The sequence below is a fragment of the Polyodon spathula genome, chromosome 32, assembly GCF_017654505.1.
Source record: "Polyodon spathula isolate WHYD16114869_AA chromosome 32, ASM1765450v1, whole genome shotgun sequence".
Classification (NCBI taxonomy): domain Eukaryota; kingdom Metazoa; phylum Chordata; class Actinopteri; order Acipenseriformes; family Polyodontidae; genus Polyodon; species Polyodon spathula.
This window is the reverse complement of record NC_054565.1, coordinates 7,499,616-7,519,201: the sequence shown is the minus strand read 5'-3', so window position 1 is coordinate 7,519,201 and position 19,586 is coordinate 7,499,616. Positions and strand designations below refer to the sequence as shown.

General features: G+C 50.8%; 1 protein-coding gene across 4 annotated transcripts; it reads right to left on the bottom strand.

Moving 5' to 3' along the window:
* Nucleotides 1–643: 643 nt before the first annotated feature.
* On the bottom strand, nt 644–16,469 carry LOC121303411 (protein argonaute-4). 4 transcript variants are annotated; one of them, XM_041234112.1, is made up of 18 exons: nt 16,240–16,469; nt 11,825–11,999; nt 11,146–11,266; nt 10,400–10,578; nt 10,065–10,201; nt 9,648–9,782; nt 9,176–9,263; nt 8,906–9,053; nt 8,688–8,807; nt 8,263–8,424; nt 7,531–7,664; nt 6,832–7,016; nt 6,374–6,533; nt 5,631–5,946; nt 4,499–4,633; nt 4,319–4,420; nt 3,829–4,028; nt 644–3,716 (listed from the first exon to the last, which is right to left on the bottom strand). In XM_041234112.1, exons 1-18 carry the CDS (start codon nt 16,256–16,258, stop codon nt 3,608–3,610), a joined length of 2,625 nt encoding a protein of 874 aa, XP_041090046.1. In that variant the 5' UTR covers nt 16,259–16,469; the 3' UTR covers nt 644–3,607. The 4 variants fall into 4 exon arrangements, with proteins under 4 accessions (XP_041090046.1, XP_041090048.1, XP_041090045.1 ...); XM_041234114.1 differs by having other exon boundaries at nt 8,296–8,424; XM_041234111.1 differs by lacking the exon at nt 16,240–16,469 and having other exon boundaries at nt 11,825–12,051.
* Between the last annotated feature and the right edge of the window lie 3,117 nt (nt 16,470–19,586).

Below are 19,586 nucleotides of genomic sequence, written 5' to 3'. Positions count from 1 at the left end.
CTGAGCCTTGCGCTTACCACAGGCACTGCAGCCTGGACTGCACGGGGATGGAGCGATGCAGGCACTGCCCATATGCTCTTACCACAGGCACTGCAGCCTGGACTGCACTGGGAGTGAGCGATGCAGGCACTGCAGCCTGGACTGCACTGGGAGGGAGCGATGCAGGCACTGCCCATATGGCACCAATGCGTTTTGTAGCTTGTGTGTTATTTAAATCTGAAACTGTAGTTCTGCATTTGTATTTGTCTCGACTCATCAGATGTTGCATTTTAGTGTCAATATTAAAATCAGCCCCTTCTTTTCACAATGCACTGCGATTGCAACGGGGTTCTCGGCCGCGGGTGTGATTGCGACGGGGTTCTCGGCCGCGGGTGTGATTGTGACGGGGTTCTCAAGAGGCATCCAACTCTAAAGCTTGTAGAACTCTGCTGTAGAATATCACATGGCTGCTGATGCCCTGAATACCCATCTGAACAGAGCAGAACAAACAGAGCAGCAGAAGAAATAAAACAGACAGACATGTCACATTAGGCATAAAATACCAATTTATTATTTTCACATGAACACAAATAAAATATATTCCCTGCAGGCTATAAAAGATAAAAACAGAGATTCACACAGCAATGAAAAAAACATAGATTCCCATAGCAATGTAGCAGTGGTGGACCCCTTATTGGATTGGGCAGGGGTGAGGCCTTGCCACCAGCTCAGGGACAGAGAGCCGCTCATGTTGCTATTGGACACACATTCATAGCCACAGTCAAAAAAATAAACCCATTTAGAACACTAAGAAACGCAGATCTAAATCATCAGCACAGGAACAAATACAATTACAAGAAACTTATCAAATATGTAGCAAACAAATTCATTTAATAGTAACGTTGTGGAGTTTTGAACTTTTGCAGCACCCCTTGTGGACCAGGTGACACGCCCTCCTCAGGGAGAGGCTCCTCTCCGGCGCGGGGCTCCGCGAGCAGAGGCTCCTCTCCGGCGCGGGGCTCAGTGAAGGATTTCAGATTCGGTGCCAGCCACAAAGAAACAGGAAGGAACACAGGCAGAAACTGGGGCCACTGCTCCACAAGAAGACACCCAGTGTGCGTTTAATACAAAATAAACACCAAGTCAGAGTGCGTTTGAGTACCTCGTTTGGTTCTGGTAAAAGGTTGGCTTTTCCACAGTGAATAGCTTCCAGCTGCTGGCTCCTGGATCTGCCCTTTGTGCTGGACCTTGTATCACTGAACTGCAGCACCTTCTCATATTGCTCGGCTACAACAGTTGTGAACTACAAACAAACATTTACAAAGTGATATTAAAACTTTCTTTATGTAACAAAAAACTGTGGCATGCAAGAGCAGAGAGTTTGTTCTGAAAAGCCTATGAGCTACTCCTACAAAATGCACATTTCCCACTGATTGAACGAGCAAAACAAGCACTTCAACACAAAACCCAAGAGTCCTTTAAACAGCCATTCCCAAGAGAACAATTATAGCTTCATTACTTTACTCTAATATTGCTTCGCAATGATAAAAATCTGTAAAACTGGAATTAAAAGTTGTCTTGCCCACAATGCCCCCCCATTTTATCGCTACTTAACAGCTTTGTTGAGTATTGCCGTTTTCAGACCAGTAGAATTCCCTGCTGCTGAATAAACTTTAGACTAACCAACTTTATCCACAAGGTGTCGCTGTTACACTATTTTCTGCTAGCTATAAACGATCCTTTAGAGCACTGCATTTTCAAACTGCTCTCCACAAAAGAAAAGAATGGATGTAAATTCAGCAGCGCTTTCCTATTTAAATAGATCAACCTTTACTGAAATCACTCTGTTACCCACAATCCTCCTTATTGCATGTAAATTCCCACCAGAGCCTCTGAGTCTCCAGCGCGTGCGCGCACACACACACACACACACACAGCTTCAACAGGTCCCATACACACTCACTCACAGCAAACACACGCTTTATTATCCAGTGACTGAATACGAAGCCACCGCTGTTAAAAGCATGCTGCTGTGGGGCAGTGCTTAGCTTTTTTTTTTTTTTTTTTTTTTTTTTTTTACTGGATGTTATAATAATTTCAAACAAACCACAGGCACACGTACTGTGTATATACATATATCTGATATAAATACTATACATTGTCTCAAAGTAAAGAAGTCATTGCCCCTAACCTGCAGATTGTCCTTGCCCCCTAGTCCAAGCATGCCAAGCCTGTGCTCCAGTCCTCTCTGCTCTATCCGTTCCTCCTCTCCCAGCCCGTGCTCCAGTCCTCTCTGCTCTATCCGTTCCTCCTCTCCCAGCCCGTGCTCCAGTCCTCTCTGCTCTATCCGTTCCTCCTCTCCCAGCCCGTGCTCCAGTCCTCTCTGCTCTATCCGTTCCTCCTCTCCCAGCCCGTGCTCCAGTCCTCTCTGCTCTATCCGTTCCTCCTCTCCCAGCCCGTGCTCCAGTCCTCTCTGCTCTATCCATTCCTCTCCCTGGCCTGTTCCTGAACTGTGAGCCCCTCCAGTGAAGAGGGCTGAGCTCTCAACAGCAGCCTGGCTATTCAATCCCCCTGTCACACACACACACACACACACACACACACACACACTACAGCAGCCTGGCCCACAAGTTCTAGTGAAGTCACAAGAGATTTGGGCTATTTTGTTTAAAAGCTTAATGAAGCTGGGGGACAATCCACCAGACAACTGAAATTAAACTAAAAACCTGCCTGTATAAACAAGTAATCCGCTCGCCAGGACGAAAGCAGAGTGCTGCTAGCATTTGAAAAGCTGTGTCTGCACAGTCTACATGGCTGCTATATGGACCCGCCATATTTTTGGCTGACCTGAGAACAGAGAAAATGCCCCCAATCCACCCCAAATGAAAGAATGCCAAGGGCTCGGGTACGAGGGTAGTACAGAGACACTGCCACACAAAACGCTGGCTTCAAGAAGCCTGGAAAACTGTCTTACTTATAAAAGAAAAAGAAAAAACATCTCAGGCATTTACATTAGTTCAATCCGTACGTTTCCCATTACAATTCTGTAGCTGGTCGTGCAACAGAAGTAATAATATGTCTGCACTGAAACAAACGCACACCCCCCCACCCCCCCACCCCCACTCACAATAACACGGGAGAGAAAGGGAAGGGAAACTCACACCAAGGTCACCTCGTTTACAAATACAAAGAAAGGGAAGAGTTCAAAGACATTTAAAAAATGCAGAGACTTAAAATATGCAACAACGACATTAAAAAAACTTTTCATGCAAACCCTTGTTTAAAATCCGAGGACCCCGGGGCCCATCACGTCTTGAGGTAAAAATATAAACTCCTGGTGGCGCTGAAGAGAAAGTCAGTCCTGTCTAGTGCTTCCGATCAGAGATCAGTGTCCAGTAAAGATCCAATGGCTCAGTGTGTGCCGTGCATTACAACCTGGCTCTCAGTGCGGCCCAGTGGAATCCTGGGATTGCTGGTACGAAGCGGTCTGTAAAAAAATTAAAAAATATGGCCCGGCCCGCTTGAACTGGACAGGGGGCCCAGGTCTGCTGGTGTCAGAACTGCTGTGGTGTGCTGGAGAGCTAGAAAGACAGTGCCGTCTGCTGGCCAGAGGGCTGAACTGCAGGTCTCAGGCGAAGTACATGGTGTGCTGGGTGTCGTAGTGAATCTGCACAGCCTTCGCCAGAGCCAGGGGGTCCCGGCCGTTACTCTGCCCAGAAACATGACTGCCTTCCGCACTGCGAACGAGACAAAGAGGGGGTCACACCAAGAGCCAACAAACAGGGGGATCTCAATGCTGAGTGCAGTGACGGACACACCCAGAGCCCCACCTCCCTCCCCGGCTCTCACCTGTCGTGATCCTTGTCCACCAGGTGGTATCGCGCTCGGAAAGCCACCAGCCGCGCGTAGTAAGCGGGCGCGGGGATGGAGACAGAGCGGGTGCAGCGCACGTACGTGTGACACAGCTGGTAGGTGAGGAGCTGCAGCTCGTCCGCAGTGAAGCAGTTGTCATCCCACAACACGTGGTAGTGAGAGGGGCGGCTGGTGCCCTGAGAGGAGAGACACGATACAAGGAGCTCAGTTTCACACAAAGGCCAGTCACTGTCTGCTCAGCAGGGGTGATAAACAGGGCCAATGGGGGCATGTCTGTGAAAGCTGGCCTTCGTCACATATAGAACCAGAGTTATCATTAGAGGCACGCTGCCGTTACACAAGTCCAAGACAGCTGTTCTGCTAACGAAGTACGAAAAGGTTGTAAGCCTTGGGTGCGATCATAGCTTTAAGGTTACTAGCATGGACAGAGGTCTCTGCCCCCCATCCCGCTTACCCAGCCCCCTACCTGAATCCCAGCGTGGCTGCACAGGTAGAAGTCAAACTCAGATGGGTGGGTGATAGTGCTGTCCACTGTGGTGCCAGCGGGAACGTTCCCACTCTTCCCAACCTGAATAGAGACGAGAATGAGAAACTAGAGAGACCGGGACCTCCCCACACCCAGAATCAGCCCTGTCTAGAGTCTCACCCTCTCGCTCTTGTCACTGCAGAACAGCCGGGTGTGGTGGCGTTTCTGCACCACGATGTAGGTGATGCCGGGCCGGTAGTCCTCCTCCAGGCTGATACAGGCTTTCCGAATGGCAATCAACTCTGGCCAGGCCACCTACACAGGCACACGGAGCACACACAGACAAAGAGAGAGAGAGAGAGAGAGAGAGAGAGAGAGAGAGAGAGAGAGAATATCTTACTTTTTAAAACATACACCCGGTTTTAACAAAAGTTGTGCATGAATGATAACACCATGTAACAATTTTTTTTTTTTTTTGTTCCTGGGTAGTAAGTGTTATTTCCTAATTGCTTATGCCTCAAAAGTATAGACAACGGCTATTATTCCCCACAAACTTTGCTTTTGTGACCAGGACAGTGATATTTCAAAATATCACTATTTCCAATGGGAAAACGGGCAAATGTGTGTTTTTTCGTTCACAGTCAGAAAAAAACAACATGAATCCAAATTAACATGTATTTATACTAAAGTAATACAAAAATGACTACAAAAGATTTAGAAGTGAGTAGTTTTGAGATTTACGATTATACTGTAAATACAGTATAATTGTATTATACTGTAAATACAGTATAATTGTAAATCTTGAAAAACTACTCACTGTAAATACAGTATAATCGTAAATCTCAAAACTACTCACTTCTAAATCTTTTGTAGTCATTTTTGTATTACTTTAGTATAAATACATGTTAATTTGGATTCATATGTTGTTTTTTTCTGACTGAACAAAGAGACACACATTTGCCCGTTTTCCCATTGGAAATAGTGATATTTTGAAATATCATGTCCTGGTCACAAAAGCAAAGTTTGTGGGGAATAATAGCCGTTGTCTATACTTTTGAGGCATAAGCAATTAGGAAATAACACTTACTACCCAGGAACAAAAATTGTGTTACATAGTGTAATCATATTGCAGCAGCACTGCGAAGCACACCATAACAAGCCCAGTGAGACAGGAAGACTACTTGCACCTGAACAGTAGAGCGTGAACAGATGGCAACTTTGATGGTTTCTCCAAACAATTAACATGTTTAGAGAGTCTAAATATGTACACGTTCTCAAAACTAGGCACCCCTCAGCCCTCAGCCCAGCCCACCTGTTTCATCTGCCCCTCAGACACTCCCCCGCGGTAGTAGATGATCCTGGTGGGTTTGAAGCGGGTCGACTTGTAGAACTGGATGAGCAACTCCCGCACCATATTGGTGAGGTCCTGGATCACCTCCTGGCTGAAGAGCTGGTCCTGGGACAGGTCCTGCCGCGAGGTCTGCACTCTCACCGTGGCGCAGTACCGGCTGGGGTGCCCATCCATGCTGCCCACTACCGCCGCGATCGAGGGCTTCTTCCCGTCACCAGCAGGGGGGTGCGTGACGTCCGCCCCCAGGAAGATCACGGGCTGCTGAAACACAGAGGGGCTGCGGAGAGGAAGGGGAGAGAAAGATCAGCACAGCCAGGGAGAGGACGGATTCATGAGGATCACACAGTGAGGGGAGAGGAAGATCAGGGACAGTTGGAACCCTGCCATCCACACACTGACTGTTGTACACACACACAATACAGGGATGGAAAGAAGAGTCCTGTTGCACAGCAGTTTGATCCATTCCTGGTTTACTAGGAGTTTAATAACTCGCCTGAGCTTGTTACCTCTATACACTGGCTAATCATGCTGGTAGTAGTAAAACCTGGAATGGGTGAAACTGCTCTGCAATGGATCCATTCCTGTGATACTGCAGGAGTCCGCTTAGGGCTTGCATCTACAGCTCTCACACCCACAGAGAAAGTCCAGCATACAAAATCAACTTCCTATCAGGTTTGCCTGATCATTCTTGGTGGGATTCTCACCGCTGGTGCGGGACCAGGACGTTGTTGATCCCCCCAAGCTTGGCGTTGATTTTCAGGCAGAGGTTGGAGAGGGTCTGGGGGGAGGTCTTCACCACATTCTTCACCTGAACACACTGAGTGGCCATTCCCAGGAGAGTGTCTCCCACACGCTTCACCTCCGCTGAGGGGACAGAGAGAGTGAGTGAAAAAGCACAGCCAAGAGCACCTTCTAGAGCAGAAGAAAGATTATTGTAGGGATGGGAATTAGACCCACTGCATAGCAGTTTGATCCATTCTGGGTTTTACTAGGAGTTTAATAATACAACTGAGTTTGTTAATCAAATGTATGTATTAAAACCTGGAATGGGTGAAGCTGCTATGCAATAGGAGTTATTTCCATTCCTCTTATTGGATATAAAAACCAGTTTTTAAAAACAGAACCTCCCTCCAAACCTCTGTCTCTCTCTTGCCTCACATACCGTAGACTGGAGTCTTTCCAGGGAGGATCACCACGATCAGCTGCAGGCCCACGTAGGACATCTTTAAGTGCTTGAACATGGGCTCCACGCTGTCAGCGCCCTGCGCGTATTTACAGAAGCAGGGCTGGCCCTGGATAGGCATCCCCGCGTCCTTGGAGATCTTGCGCAGCTGGTCAGTGAAGCTCCTGAGAGGGGAACGGAACTGGTCAAAACAACCTCCTCACAGGAGCACATGCAAGCTGTTCTGTACCAGTGACCCGAGAGAAACACAGAGACCCGAGCAACGAGAGAAACACAGCTATTGGGAAGGAAACTCCAGTGCGTGTGAGCGACACCGATGCATTTCCAGGATCACACAAGAGGGTTTTTAGGCTCCTGTCTATCCACATATTCAGCAGATCACAAGTTAATTGATGGAAAGGACTTCATGTATGTTAGAGACATTGTTGCTCTGAGCCCACCTTGCAGAAAGTCTATCAGCTGGCCCTGTGGAAGAGGCGGTCAGTAAGTAACCCACGGGCCGAGAGAAGAGACAAGAAATCAAACACACATGAGGGCAAGAAAAGTGCCTTTCAGAACTACAATTCATTTCAACTTTGAGAAAGTTCAGGAACCTCAGCAATGCTGCTTCAGACCTGGGGGACGGAACGGGACAGAACTGGATCAGGTACTCAGCAGGCACGTCAGACCGGCACTTACTTGAGCAGGTCTTCCCTGCACTGTTTCTGCGGCGCAAAGCAGGCCACAGCCCACACCTTGATCTCGATGCCAGCGTAGAACTGCTTCCCCCGCATGTCCCACACGCCCTGGTTTGGGGTGGCCACCGTTTTATTCTGTGGAAGAAGAATCTCTCTCTTTTTAGTGCCCCTCCCTATTAAAGGGAGACAAACATTCACCCCCCAGAACACCTTCATGCACACAACCCCACAATACTGAGTGCAGTCAACTTAACCCACATTCTAAAAAAACACCCACCAGCCCTCTCATAGTCCCATCCACCCACACAATCCCTCCCTCTCCCAGTCCCACCCACACAATCCCTCCCTCTCCCAGTCCCACCCACACAATCCCTCCCTCTCCCAGTCCCACACACACAATCCCTCCCTCTCCCAGTCTTTCCATGCCTTTCTACCCTGCCCCAGTATCGCATTGTAAGAAACAAGACTCCCATTGCACAGCAAAACCAGTTTAACAGAACACACCTGAGCCTGTTACCTGTGGCGACTCAAGCTCCTAGTAAAACCTAGAATGGGTGAAACTGCTGTGCAGCAGGAGTCTTATTACCATCCCCGCGTTGGCACAATCCCAGACCCATCACAATCCCAGTATCTCCCAGTACAAAGACATCCACAATCCCAGTCCATCCCACACACACTCCCAGGCACAGCACAAACCCAGTTCTCACCCTGCGCAGTATCGTCCAGTACTCACCCTGCCACAGTCCCTCCCAGTCTCTGTACTCACCCGGCCCCCGTACTGCAGCATGGGCGCTGGGAGGACCCGCCCTGTCACCTCGGTCATGTCGTTGTGGACCACGATGCCAAACTCTTTCAGGTAGGGGTCTGGCCCGCCCACCATGCTGTTACTCTTCACCTGCGGAGGAGAGCAAATGAGAAAACTGAGGGAGAGAATCTAGTCCTGTCAATGAAGCAATACTGTGACACTGAAACACTGAGGAGAGACTCTAGTCCTGTCAATGCAGCAATACTGTGACACTGAAACACTGAGGAGAGAATCTAGTCCTGTCAGTGAAGCAATACTGTGACACTGAAACACTGAGGAGAGAATCTAGTCCTGTCAATGCAGCAGTACATTGTTAAACGCTGGTGCTGCTGTTCTGTGTGTCAGACGCTCACCAGCCTGCTGATCTCCTCCTGCCTGTCGGGTGCTGAGCGCGCGGTCGCTTTGATCATGGTGGAAGTCTGATTATCCGTCAATTTCTTGATACAGCGCTGCCCCGCTACGATGTTACACACCTGCAGGATACAAGAGAATCAGTTCCCCTCCTCAGCCTGGGCTGCTTCCCTTCAGGGCTACGCAATGACCTGCCTGCCTGTCTGTCTGTCAGTCTTACCTCCAGGGGCAGGTAGGTGTGCTTCTGCTCCTGGCCCACCTGCAGGCAGGGCAGGTGCGGGTACTTGAGCTGCAGGCTGTACTTCTGTTTGAAGTACTGAGCCACAGTGCACTCCATTGCCTGGCCGTTCTCCAGCTGCAAAGGGAACCTGGGGGGAGAACAAGGATAATGGGAGAGTTGGAGGCACTGCAGCGTTTACACAAGCACACTCTTCCAGGCAGAGTCTTGCTGTTCAGGTGTGGATTTGCAGCAGGTACAGAGCGCACTCACGTCTGGTGGCTGGCAGGCCGGCGGGTCACGTTGCACACTCGGTATTTCCTCTTCATCTGCCCACAGTGAGTCACCTCCACCTTCAGACCTGGGGACAGAGCAAGCAGATCAGACAGGCTAGAGAAACAGTTCACTTCACCACATTATCCAGCCCAGCTAGTCTGGGCTTTGTACAAGATCACCAACCAGAAACATACAAACACAAACAGGACTTCTCTAATTCAAAGAGCAGCAGTTTAAAACAGGAAGCAGCAGCCGTGCTCCATGTAATGGGATGCTTGTGCACGGAGCGGCACAGCTCAGCTGGGTTGCAGTCCTTACTAACTCTGCTTTTCCACATGACCTTGGGAAAGGCTTTACTGCTTCGTGTTGAAGGCCAGTGCAGGTGCTCCGATTGGCCAGGAGTGATTTGAAAGGAGCAGCGGCCGCCCCTGAAGCGGCTCTAACAGCGCGCAGCGGCCGGCCTGCTCACCTCTGATCTCTTTAGTGAACTTGACGCGCTGGGAGTCGGTCAGTGGCTTGGTCTGCTCGTTGATGTTCTGAATATCCAGCACTTCACACATGAACTCTATGACGGGCTGGGCACGGTAGAAAGCCGTCGCAGACACTGAAACACAAAGAAAGGAGAGCGGCTTTTACAGCAGCTAGAAAAAGCAGCTGGAGCAGAGAAGTTTTCTAAACAGGGTGACGAGCTCTTTACAGAACAATTAAACACCCAAAAACCACAAACCAAGTGAAACGTGAACGCAGCCAGCGTCAGAGGCTTCAGGAAGTCAGGAGCTGGCAATGTGCACAGGCATCCCTGCTCAGTGAATCGGGTTCAAGAAACGCCTCCCTACTGTGATCTGCACTTTGAACGGGAGTTATCCGCTGCCAAGGCAAGGCTTACCGTCGATGTTCAGCATCATATTCCACATGGCGGGCCGCACGGACTGGTGGAACCCAAACCACACCTCCCTGCCCCCGCCCAGCGGGTGATAGTACCCCTCGGGAGGGGAGAAGAAGGAGCGCCCCACTGGAGTGTACCTGCGAGGGGAAGAGACACATTAAAACAATGCATTCAAGAACCATGGAGAGTCCCGGCCTGGGAGCCAGCAGCTCATTGACAGAGGAGCAGAGGGATGGGGTTACAGCCTGGCTTACTGGTGCTGGACTGGCGCACTGCTTCCTGGGGTGCATGTGGACTCAGGGCAGTACAGACTGGGATACAGGGTCAGTGGTTACCTCATGGACGGCAGGTGTCTGGTGATGACGTCCAGGGCCTGCACAGAGTCCTCAGGGACCTCAAGGTTCCCCGACAGCGCCTCCAGCAACATCTGCAGGCTCACTACTGACACCCACTGGATTGACACCTTGAAGGTCTGATCCTTCCCCTCGCCAGGCAGGGTCACCTCCAGATCAACCTGCAAGCAGCAAGCACAGCCATCAGCCAGCTTCCATCCCCACTCCCACTCTACCAGAGGAACTGGAATTCACATCAGCCAGCTTCCATCCCCACTCCCACTCTACCAGAGGAACTGGAATTCACATCAGCCAGCTCCCATCCCCACTCCCACTCCACCAGAGGAACTGGAATTCACATCAGCCAGCTCCCATCCCCACTCCCACTCCACCAGAGGAACTGGAATTCACATCAGCCAGCTCCCATCCCCACTCCCACTCCACCAGAGGAACTGGAATTCACATCAGCCAGCTCCCATCCCCACTCCCACTCCACCAGAGGAACTGGAATTCACATTCCAGAGGCATCACTGTTGTGATTGTTTGACGGTTTTCATTTGAAGACAATTAAATTGACCAACGATGTTTTCAACTTAAGTCACTTGCTGCCACAGTGAGCAGCTCATTTTAACATAATACTGTCCATTGAGATAGCTTGGAATGGATTTAGAAAAGGAATTGAATTGGCCACAGCCCCAGCCTCTCCCAACAGGGCTACATGTTGTTTTAACAGCTGAACCCGTGCTCACCCTGTCCCGGCCGATAGGCAGCGGCTGTGCCGTGTACATGTTCTTCTTCCCATCGTAACCCGGCTGAGTGTCTCCAAAAATCTGCATCTTGAAGTGTCGCACCATGGTGTCCACCACCTCCCTGAAACAGACAGGACAAGATACAATCCACAGCCACACAGGGGTATGTAAGGACAGCCCCCCCCACCCCCCCTCACTCCCACAACCCTGTCTAACACAGCCCAGCCCCCCCCTCACTCCCACAACCCTGTCTAACACAGCCCAGCCCCCCCCTCACTCCCACAACCCTGTCTAACACAGCCCAGCCCCCCCCTCACTCCCACAACCCTGTCTAACACAGCCCAGCCCCCCCCTCACTCCCACAACCCTGTCTAACACAGCCCAGCCCCCCCCTCACTCCCACAACCCTGTCTAACACAGCCCAGCCCCCCCCTCACTCCCACAACCCTGTCTAACACAGCCCAGCCCCCCCCTCACTCCCACAACCCTGTCTAACACAGCCCAGCCCCCCCCTCACTCCCACAACCCTGTCTAACACAGCCCAGCCCCCCCCTCTCTCCCACAACCCTGTCTAACACAGCCAGCAAGGCCAGTGAGAGTCTGAAGTCATGCCACAGTGCCAATTGTCACTCCACTGCAAGCTGGCGATCCGAGATCTGTGTTTGTGTCCTGGGCTGACCTGTTGACCCGACGCGGCCTCTTCTCCGGCTTGATGTCCACCTCATAGTGATAGACGTCAATCTTCGGGATCTGCACCTGGAAGTGATTGGCCAGCAGGCGGATCGGCTTCCCAACCGTGCCCAATCCGGGCCTGCGGGGCGGCTGGAACTGGGAGCTGGGAGGGGGAGGGGGTCCTGCGAGAGAGAGAGAGAGAGAGGGGTCAGGAGCCATGACAGGAACTTCAGATAACACTGGCCAGCAATGCTGATCAGGTGACAATACTGCTTCAGTGGATTTCAGCCCAAACAGGAGCTCTAAAACAGCCCTCCCAGCCACTCCCAGTTTGTCTCAGTCAAGAACAGGAAGAGGCCCCCATTACACAAAGACTGGGGAAAACAGAAAGGGAGAGGAGGGGGGCTGGTTGAATTACCGATAAACACCAGCATACACAATTAACACAAAATAAATGCTGGGTGCGACTGTGCTGCGAGAACGAGACAGGGGAGTAAATCTGTGTGAACTTCCCAGGATTACTGTGGAACGCAGGGGCCAGACAGACAGACACACAGGGTGCACAATGGAGCACAGTCCCAATTCTATCCTGGCTAAACGACAGCAGTGCCACCCAATCCCAACCCCTATCAGAAAAAAAACAGATTTCACTTCCTGGGTTGAGATCTCCCCGCGTTCACATCCATTATTGAAATGAGCCGCTGGGAGCACTCTGAAGAGAGCACACTCATCACAGCATGAAGAAGAGACTGAACAGACTGCTCTGAAGAGAGCACACTCATCACAGCATGAAGAAGAGACTGAACAGACTGCTCTGAAGAGAGCACACTCATCACAGCATGAAGAAGAGACTGAACAGACTGCTCTGAAGAGAGCACACTCATCACAGCATGAAGAAGAGACTGAACAGACTGCTCTGAAGAGAGCACACTCATCACAGCATGAAGAAGAGACTGAACAGACTGCTCTGAAGAGAGCACACTCATCACAGCATGAAGAAGAGACTGAACAGACTGCTCTGAAGAGAGCACACTCATCACAGCATGAAGAAGAGACTGAACAGACTGCTCTGAAGAGAGCACACTCATCACAGCATGAAGAAGAGACTGAACAGACTGCTCTGAAGAGAGCACACTCATCACAGCATGAAGAAGAGACTGAACAGACTGCTCTGAAGAGAGCACACTCATCACAGCATGAAGAAGTCACACCTGGGCTTTTGTTGTTCACTAAGTGTTGGAAAACATGGATTGAGAATTGATTAGGGGTTTGCTATGCATGTGGACTGGCAGAGCTATACTGGTGTTCTTTTCTGAAAAGAGACTAATATTGCAGATAGCAGACTGTTTGGTTCAAATTGCATGTACTGTTAACCACTGATAGAGACGATGCGTCTACAAACTGCCCAACAATGACTGCAAGCTAACGAGATAACAATGCTGTGGACTAGAAGGGAACAGGCTCTAGACTTCAGAGAGATCAAAAGAGATAATCCCACTGGCATCAAACGGGGTCGCAAGGAGATAACAAAAGGCAGATGTATGGACCTTTTGTCTCCAGGAGTGTGAAGAATGCACTGAGTTCAGAGGTTGTCACACTAGACCACACACACATTAACACCCACACAATAAATTAAATTACCTTGACAATTGGTTAATGTCAGAGAAAGGGGAGGTGGACCATCTATACAGAAGGGTATTTAATGTCACACAAACATTGTAATGTTGAGTATTCTGTATGTCCTGTACCTGGAACCAGACTCCCTGCATATTTCAATAAACCTAACAACTGATTGAAGAAAAGGACTCTGTGCATTTTCTTGAATCTACTTAATCACCATCTATTTTGTAAGTTACTTCACTAAGAGTTCTTCATACAGCTAGAAGGGAGGCATGGCTTAATTAGCAAACGCTTGATATTTTTTATAATAGACTTCATTGAGGGGAGTTCTGAACCCCAGGACTGGGTGCAGCAGCAGGGCTGGTGCGAGTCTGTAACCCTGTATCCACATGTTCTAATGGAGACTCACTGCCTCACTGTGTTTAAGTCACTGGCTGTGCCTCGGGTGCAGCTCCCTGCTCTGCAGAGAACCGGGCAAGCCAGGTTTAAAAATAACCCTCCGAATCCAGCTGGCATGACAGGGCTGTGCTGGGCAGGGGACTGCCATTCGACTCCCTGTGAGGAATGAGTGGCGCAGACCAAACTAGCACTGAAAACCAGAGCTGCCTATACAAACACCGCCAGGTTAAACTAGAGCCCTTGCAGCCCGCATCCCGGCTCATACAAACACCGCCAGGTTAAACTAGAGCCCTTGCAGCCCGCATCGCGGCTCATACAAACACCGCCAGGTTAAACTAGAGCCCTTGCATCCCGCATCCCGGCTCATACAAACACCGCCAGGTTAAACTAGAGCCCTTGCAGCCCGCATCCCGGCTCATACAAACACCGCCAGGTTAAACTAGAGCCCTTGCAGCCCGCATCGCGGCTCATACAAACACCGCCAGGTTAAACTAGAGCCCTTGCAGCCCGCATCGCGGCTCATACAAACACCGCCAGGTTAAACTAGAGCCCTTGCAGCCCGCATCCCGGCTCATACAAACACCGCCAGGTTAAACTAGAGCCCTTGCAGCCCGCATCCCGGCTCATACAAACACCGCCAGGTTAAACTAGAGCCCTTGCAGCCCGCATCCCGGCTCATACAAACACCGCCAGGTTAAACTAGAGCCCTTGCAGCCCGCATCCCGGCTCATACAAACACCGCCAGGTTAAACTAGAGCCCTTGCAGCCCGCATCCCGGCTCATACAAACACCGCCAGGTTAAACTAGAGCCCTTGCAGCCCGCATCCCGGCTCATACAAACACCGCCAGGTTAAACTAGAGCCCTTGCAGCCCGCATCGCGTTCCAAACAATATATCATTGACACACACAGGAAAGCCCACTGACGGCCTATTTACCATCGAGAAACACAGATTACTGGCTTTCAAACTCACTTGAACCTAAATTTAGAGCGTAAATCTAGACTGTCTGGGCTGCCTTGAGCAACATACCAATCTGGCAAGATTAACAGCAGCTGAAACAGCGCGACAAAAACAACAACATTACAAACTGAGGAGCGCTCTGCTTTCAAACACAAGACAGCGAGCAAATACAATGCACTGCAACCATTTACTGTGAAAAAGAGATCCAACCATACTGACAGGGGCCGTGCACTGCCGGAGTCTTTACTGCACACACACAGCGACACAAACACGGACACCGCGACACACACACACCGACACAAACACGGACACAAACACACACAGCACACAAACACGGACACACACACACACACACGACACACACAAACACACACAAACACACACACAAACACACACACACACACAGCGACACAAACACACACCGCGACACACGACACACAACACACGGACACACAAACGGACACACGCACACACGACACAAACACAAACACGGACACAAACACACACACACACACAGCGACACAAACACGGACACCGCGACACACACACACACACACACACACAAACACGGACACCGCGACACACGCACAAGCACACACACACGGACACAAACACGGACACCGCGACACACGCACACGGACACGGAACACACACACGAAACAACACGACACCGCGACACACACACACACAGCACAGCACAGCACACGGACACCGCGACACACGCACACAAACACAAACACGGACACAAACACACACACAGCGCTTTCACAGCACCAACGCATCGACACAAACACGCACTCGCAGCCTCACAAAGCAGGCGACACAGCACACAAACACAGGACACAAACACGCACACCGTTGACACAGTATCGGATTTACACGCGACAGCACACGGACACCGCGACACACAGCGACACACACATCCGGTCAGTGCGATACCGGAGAGCCGCAGGTTTCGGGTAACGAGCAGGTAAAGCCGAGAGCCTCGTTCACAAGCACCTGTACCCCCGGAAACACACTGCGAAACAAGCACGCCGAGAATAACCTCGCTGTACCCGGAGCCCAGCACAGCACGCCGTGCCCTGCGGGAAACCTCCTCCTCCGTCACCGACAGACCCTGAAGCGCCGGAGCGCCGGCGGGAGAGCTTTCAAAGCGCCTCGCATCGCCGCCGCCGCGGCGCGTTACTCGCAGCCTCACTCCCTCGGGAAACGCTCCCGGCTCTGCCAGCTCACCCGCACAGGTTACACTCAGCTGCAGTTTGTTGTTCCCAGTATCGGATTTATTTATTTATTCATTTATCCAGTTCGTTAACCCTGTCACTGCTTCGACTAGAAAAACAAAAACAACCGCGGCCTTCGAATCCCCGATCCCGAGTGCTCGCACTGGCCGGCCAGCGGGCCCCCTCACCCCGCCTGCCCGGCCCGTCCAGCTCCGCTCCTTACCGGGTCCGAGCGCTTCCATGGCCGAGGGCTCACTCTCCGTCTCTGTCCCGGCCTGGCGGCTCCGTGCCGGTGCTGATATTGGGGGCGGTATCGCGAAGCTGAATGCGGCTCGTTTAAAGACTCGGGTCGCTGCTCTCGCTGTTCGGGTTCAAGGCGATCTGAAGCGACGGGGCGCGCATGCGCGCTGTGAACGTCCGTGCAGCACTGCGCCTGCGCGACCAGGCGTGTCCCTTCGGGGCTTTAAATTATAAATAGAGTGAGCTGAGGATTAGAAACAAGAAGAATAAAGATCTTCACACAAGCCGCGCCGCGCCGGCTGTGACAGTCAATGCTGAAACAAGAAGAATAAAGATCTTCACACAAGCCGCGCCGCGCCGGCTGTGACAGTCAATGCTGAAACAAGAAGAATAAAGATCTTCACACAAGCCGCGCCGCGCCGGCTGTGACAGTCAATGCTGAAACAAGAAGAATAAAGATCTTCACACAAGCCGCGCCGCGCCGGCTGTGACAGTCAATGCTGAAACAAGAAGAATAAAGATCTTCACACAAGCCGCGCCGGCTGTGACAGTCAATGCTGAAACAAGAAGAATAAAGATCTTCACACAAGCCGCGCCGCGCCGGCTGTGACAGTCAATGCTGAAACAAGAAGAATAAAGATCTTCACACAAGCCGCGCCGCGCCGGCTGTGACAGTCAATGCTGAAACAAGAAGAATAAAGATCTTCACACAAGCCGCGCCGCGCCTGCTGTGACAGTCAATGCTGAAACAAGAAGAATAAAGATCTTCACACAAGCCGCGCCGCGCTGGCTGTGACAGTCAATGCTGAAACAAGAAGAATAAAGATCTTCACACAAGCCGCGCCGCGCCTGCTGTGACAGTCAATGCTGAAACAAGAAGAATAAAGATCTTCACACAAGCCGCGCCGCGCCGGCTGTGACAGTCAATGCTGTGACAGTCAATGCTGAAACAAGAAGAATAAAGATCTTCACACAAGCCGCGCCGCGCCTGCTGTGACAGTCAATGCTGAAACAAGAAGAATAAAGATCTTCACACAAGCCGCGCCGCGCCGGCTGTGACAGTCAATGCTGAAACAAGAAGAATAAAGATCTTCACACAAGCCGCGCCGCGCCGGCTGTGACAGTCAATGCTGAAACAAGAAGAATAAAGATCTTCACACGCCGCGCCGGCTGTGACAGTCAATGCTGAAACAAGAAGAATAAAGATCTTCACACAAGCCGCGCCGCGCCTGCTGTGACAGTCAATGCTGAAACAAGAAGAATAAAGATCTTCACACAAGCTGTGACAGTCAATGCTGAAACAAGAAGAATAAAGATCTTCACACAAGCCGCGCCGCGCCTGCTGTGACAGTCAATGCTGAAACAAGAAGAATAAAGATCTTCACACAAGCCGCGCCGCGCCTGCTGTGACAGTCAATGCTGAAACAAGAAGAATAAAGATCTTCACACAAGCCGCGCCGCGCCTGCTGTGACAGTCAATGCTGAAACAAGAAGAATAAAGATCTTCACACAAGCCGCGCCGCGCCGGCTGTGACAGTCAATGCTGAAACAAGAAGAATAAAGATCTTCACACAAGCCGCGCCGCGCCGGCTGTGACAGTCAATGCTGAAACAAGAAGAATAAAGATCTTCACACAACAAGTCAATGCTGAAACAAGAAGAATAAAGATCTTCACACAAGCCGCGCCGCGGCTGTGACAGTCAATGCTGAAACAAGAAGAATAAAGATCTTCACACAAGCCGCGCCGCGCCTGCTGTGACAGTCAATGCTGAAACAAGAAGAATAAAGATCTTCACACAAGCCGCGCCGCGCCTGCTGTGACAGTCAATGCTGAAACAAGAAGAATAAAGATCTTCACACAAGCCGCGCCGCGCTTCACACAAGCCGCGCCGCGCCGGCTGTGACAGTCAATGCTGAAACAAGAAGAATAAAGATCTTCACACAAGCCGCGCCGCGCCTGCTGTGACAGTCAATGCTGAAACAAGAAGAATAAAGATCTTCACACAAGCCGCGCCGCGCCTGCTGTGACAGTCAATGCTGAAACAAGAAGAATAAAGATCTTCACACAAGCCGCGCCGCGCCTGCTGTGACAGTCAATGCTGAAACAAGAAGAATAAAGATCTTCACACAAGCCGCGCCGCGCCTGCTGTGACAGTCAATGCTGAAACAAGAAGAATAAAGATCTTCACACAAGCCGCGCCGCGCCTGCTGTGACAGTCAATGCTGAAACAAGAAGAATAAAGATCTTCACACAAGCCGCGCCGCGCCGGCTGTGACAGTCAATGCTGAAACAAGAAGAATAAAGATCTTCACACAAGCCGCGCCGCGCTGGCTGTGACAGTCAATGCTGAAACAAGAAGAATAAAGATCTTCACACAAGCCGCGCCGCGCCGGCTGTGACAGTCAATGCTGAAACAAGAAGAATAAAGATCTTCACACAAGCCGCGCCGCGCCGGCTGTGACAGTCAATGCTGAAACAAGAAGAATAAAGATCTTCACACAAGCCGCGCCGCGCCGGCTGTGACAGTCAATGCTGAAACAAGAAGAATAAAGATCTTCACACAAGCCGCGCCGCGCCGGCTGTGACAGTCAATGCTGAAACAAGAAGAATAAAGATCTTCACACAAGCCGCGCCGCGCTGGCTGTGACAGTCAATGCTGAAACAAGAAGAATAAAGATCTTCACACAAGCCGCGCCGCGCCGGCTGTGACAGTCAATGCTGAAACAAGAAGAATAAAGATCTTCACACAAGCCGCGCCGCGCTGGCTGTGACAGTCAATGCTGAAACAAGAAGAATAAAGATCTTCACACAAGCCGCGCCGCGCTGGCTGTGACAGTCAATGCTGAAACAAGAAGAATAAAGATCTTCACACAAGCCGCGCCGCGCCGGCTGTGACAGTCAATGCTGAAACAAGAAGAATAAAGATCTTCACACAAGCCGCGCCGCGCCGGCTGTGACAGTCAATGCTGAAACAAGAAGAATAAAGATCTTCACACAAGCCGCGCCGCGCTGGCTGTGACAGTCAATGCTGAAACAAGAAGAATAAAGATCTTCACACAAGCCGCGCCGCCACAACACGGCGCTCAGTTAAATACAGCGGGCGCGGATTTTAAACATAAAAACTCATTTAATACGACTGCCAGAAATGGCACATATAAGAAATCAAACTACAGCGTTGTGTCTGGAGTCCGTCTTCCTGCATCGTCCAAAGCGACACAGTCACAGCAAATTAAACGTGAACTATATCGCAGACACGATCACTGCCCCCTCCCGTGGACATTCGCGGAACTGCAGCCAGAGGAGTAAGCTTGAGATAAGAACACGGCGGC

Bases quoted from the DNA above. Each gene is read 5' to 3' on its own strand.
- LOC121303411 (XM_041234111.1), bottom strand. From the start codon at position 12,036: ATGGCTCCTGACCCCTCTCTCTCTCTCTCTCTCGCAGGACCCCCTCCC. The intron at 10,202-10,399 runs GTAACCACTGAC...TTCCCCTCGCAG, and splicing joins AGACACCTGCCGTCCATGAG to GTACACTCCAGTGGGGCGCT. The intron at 7,665-8,262 runs GTGAGTACTGGA...CTTCTTCCACAG, and splicing joins CTGGGAGGGACTGTGGCAGG to AATAAAACGGTGGCCACCCC.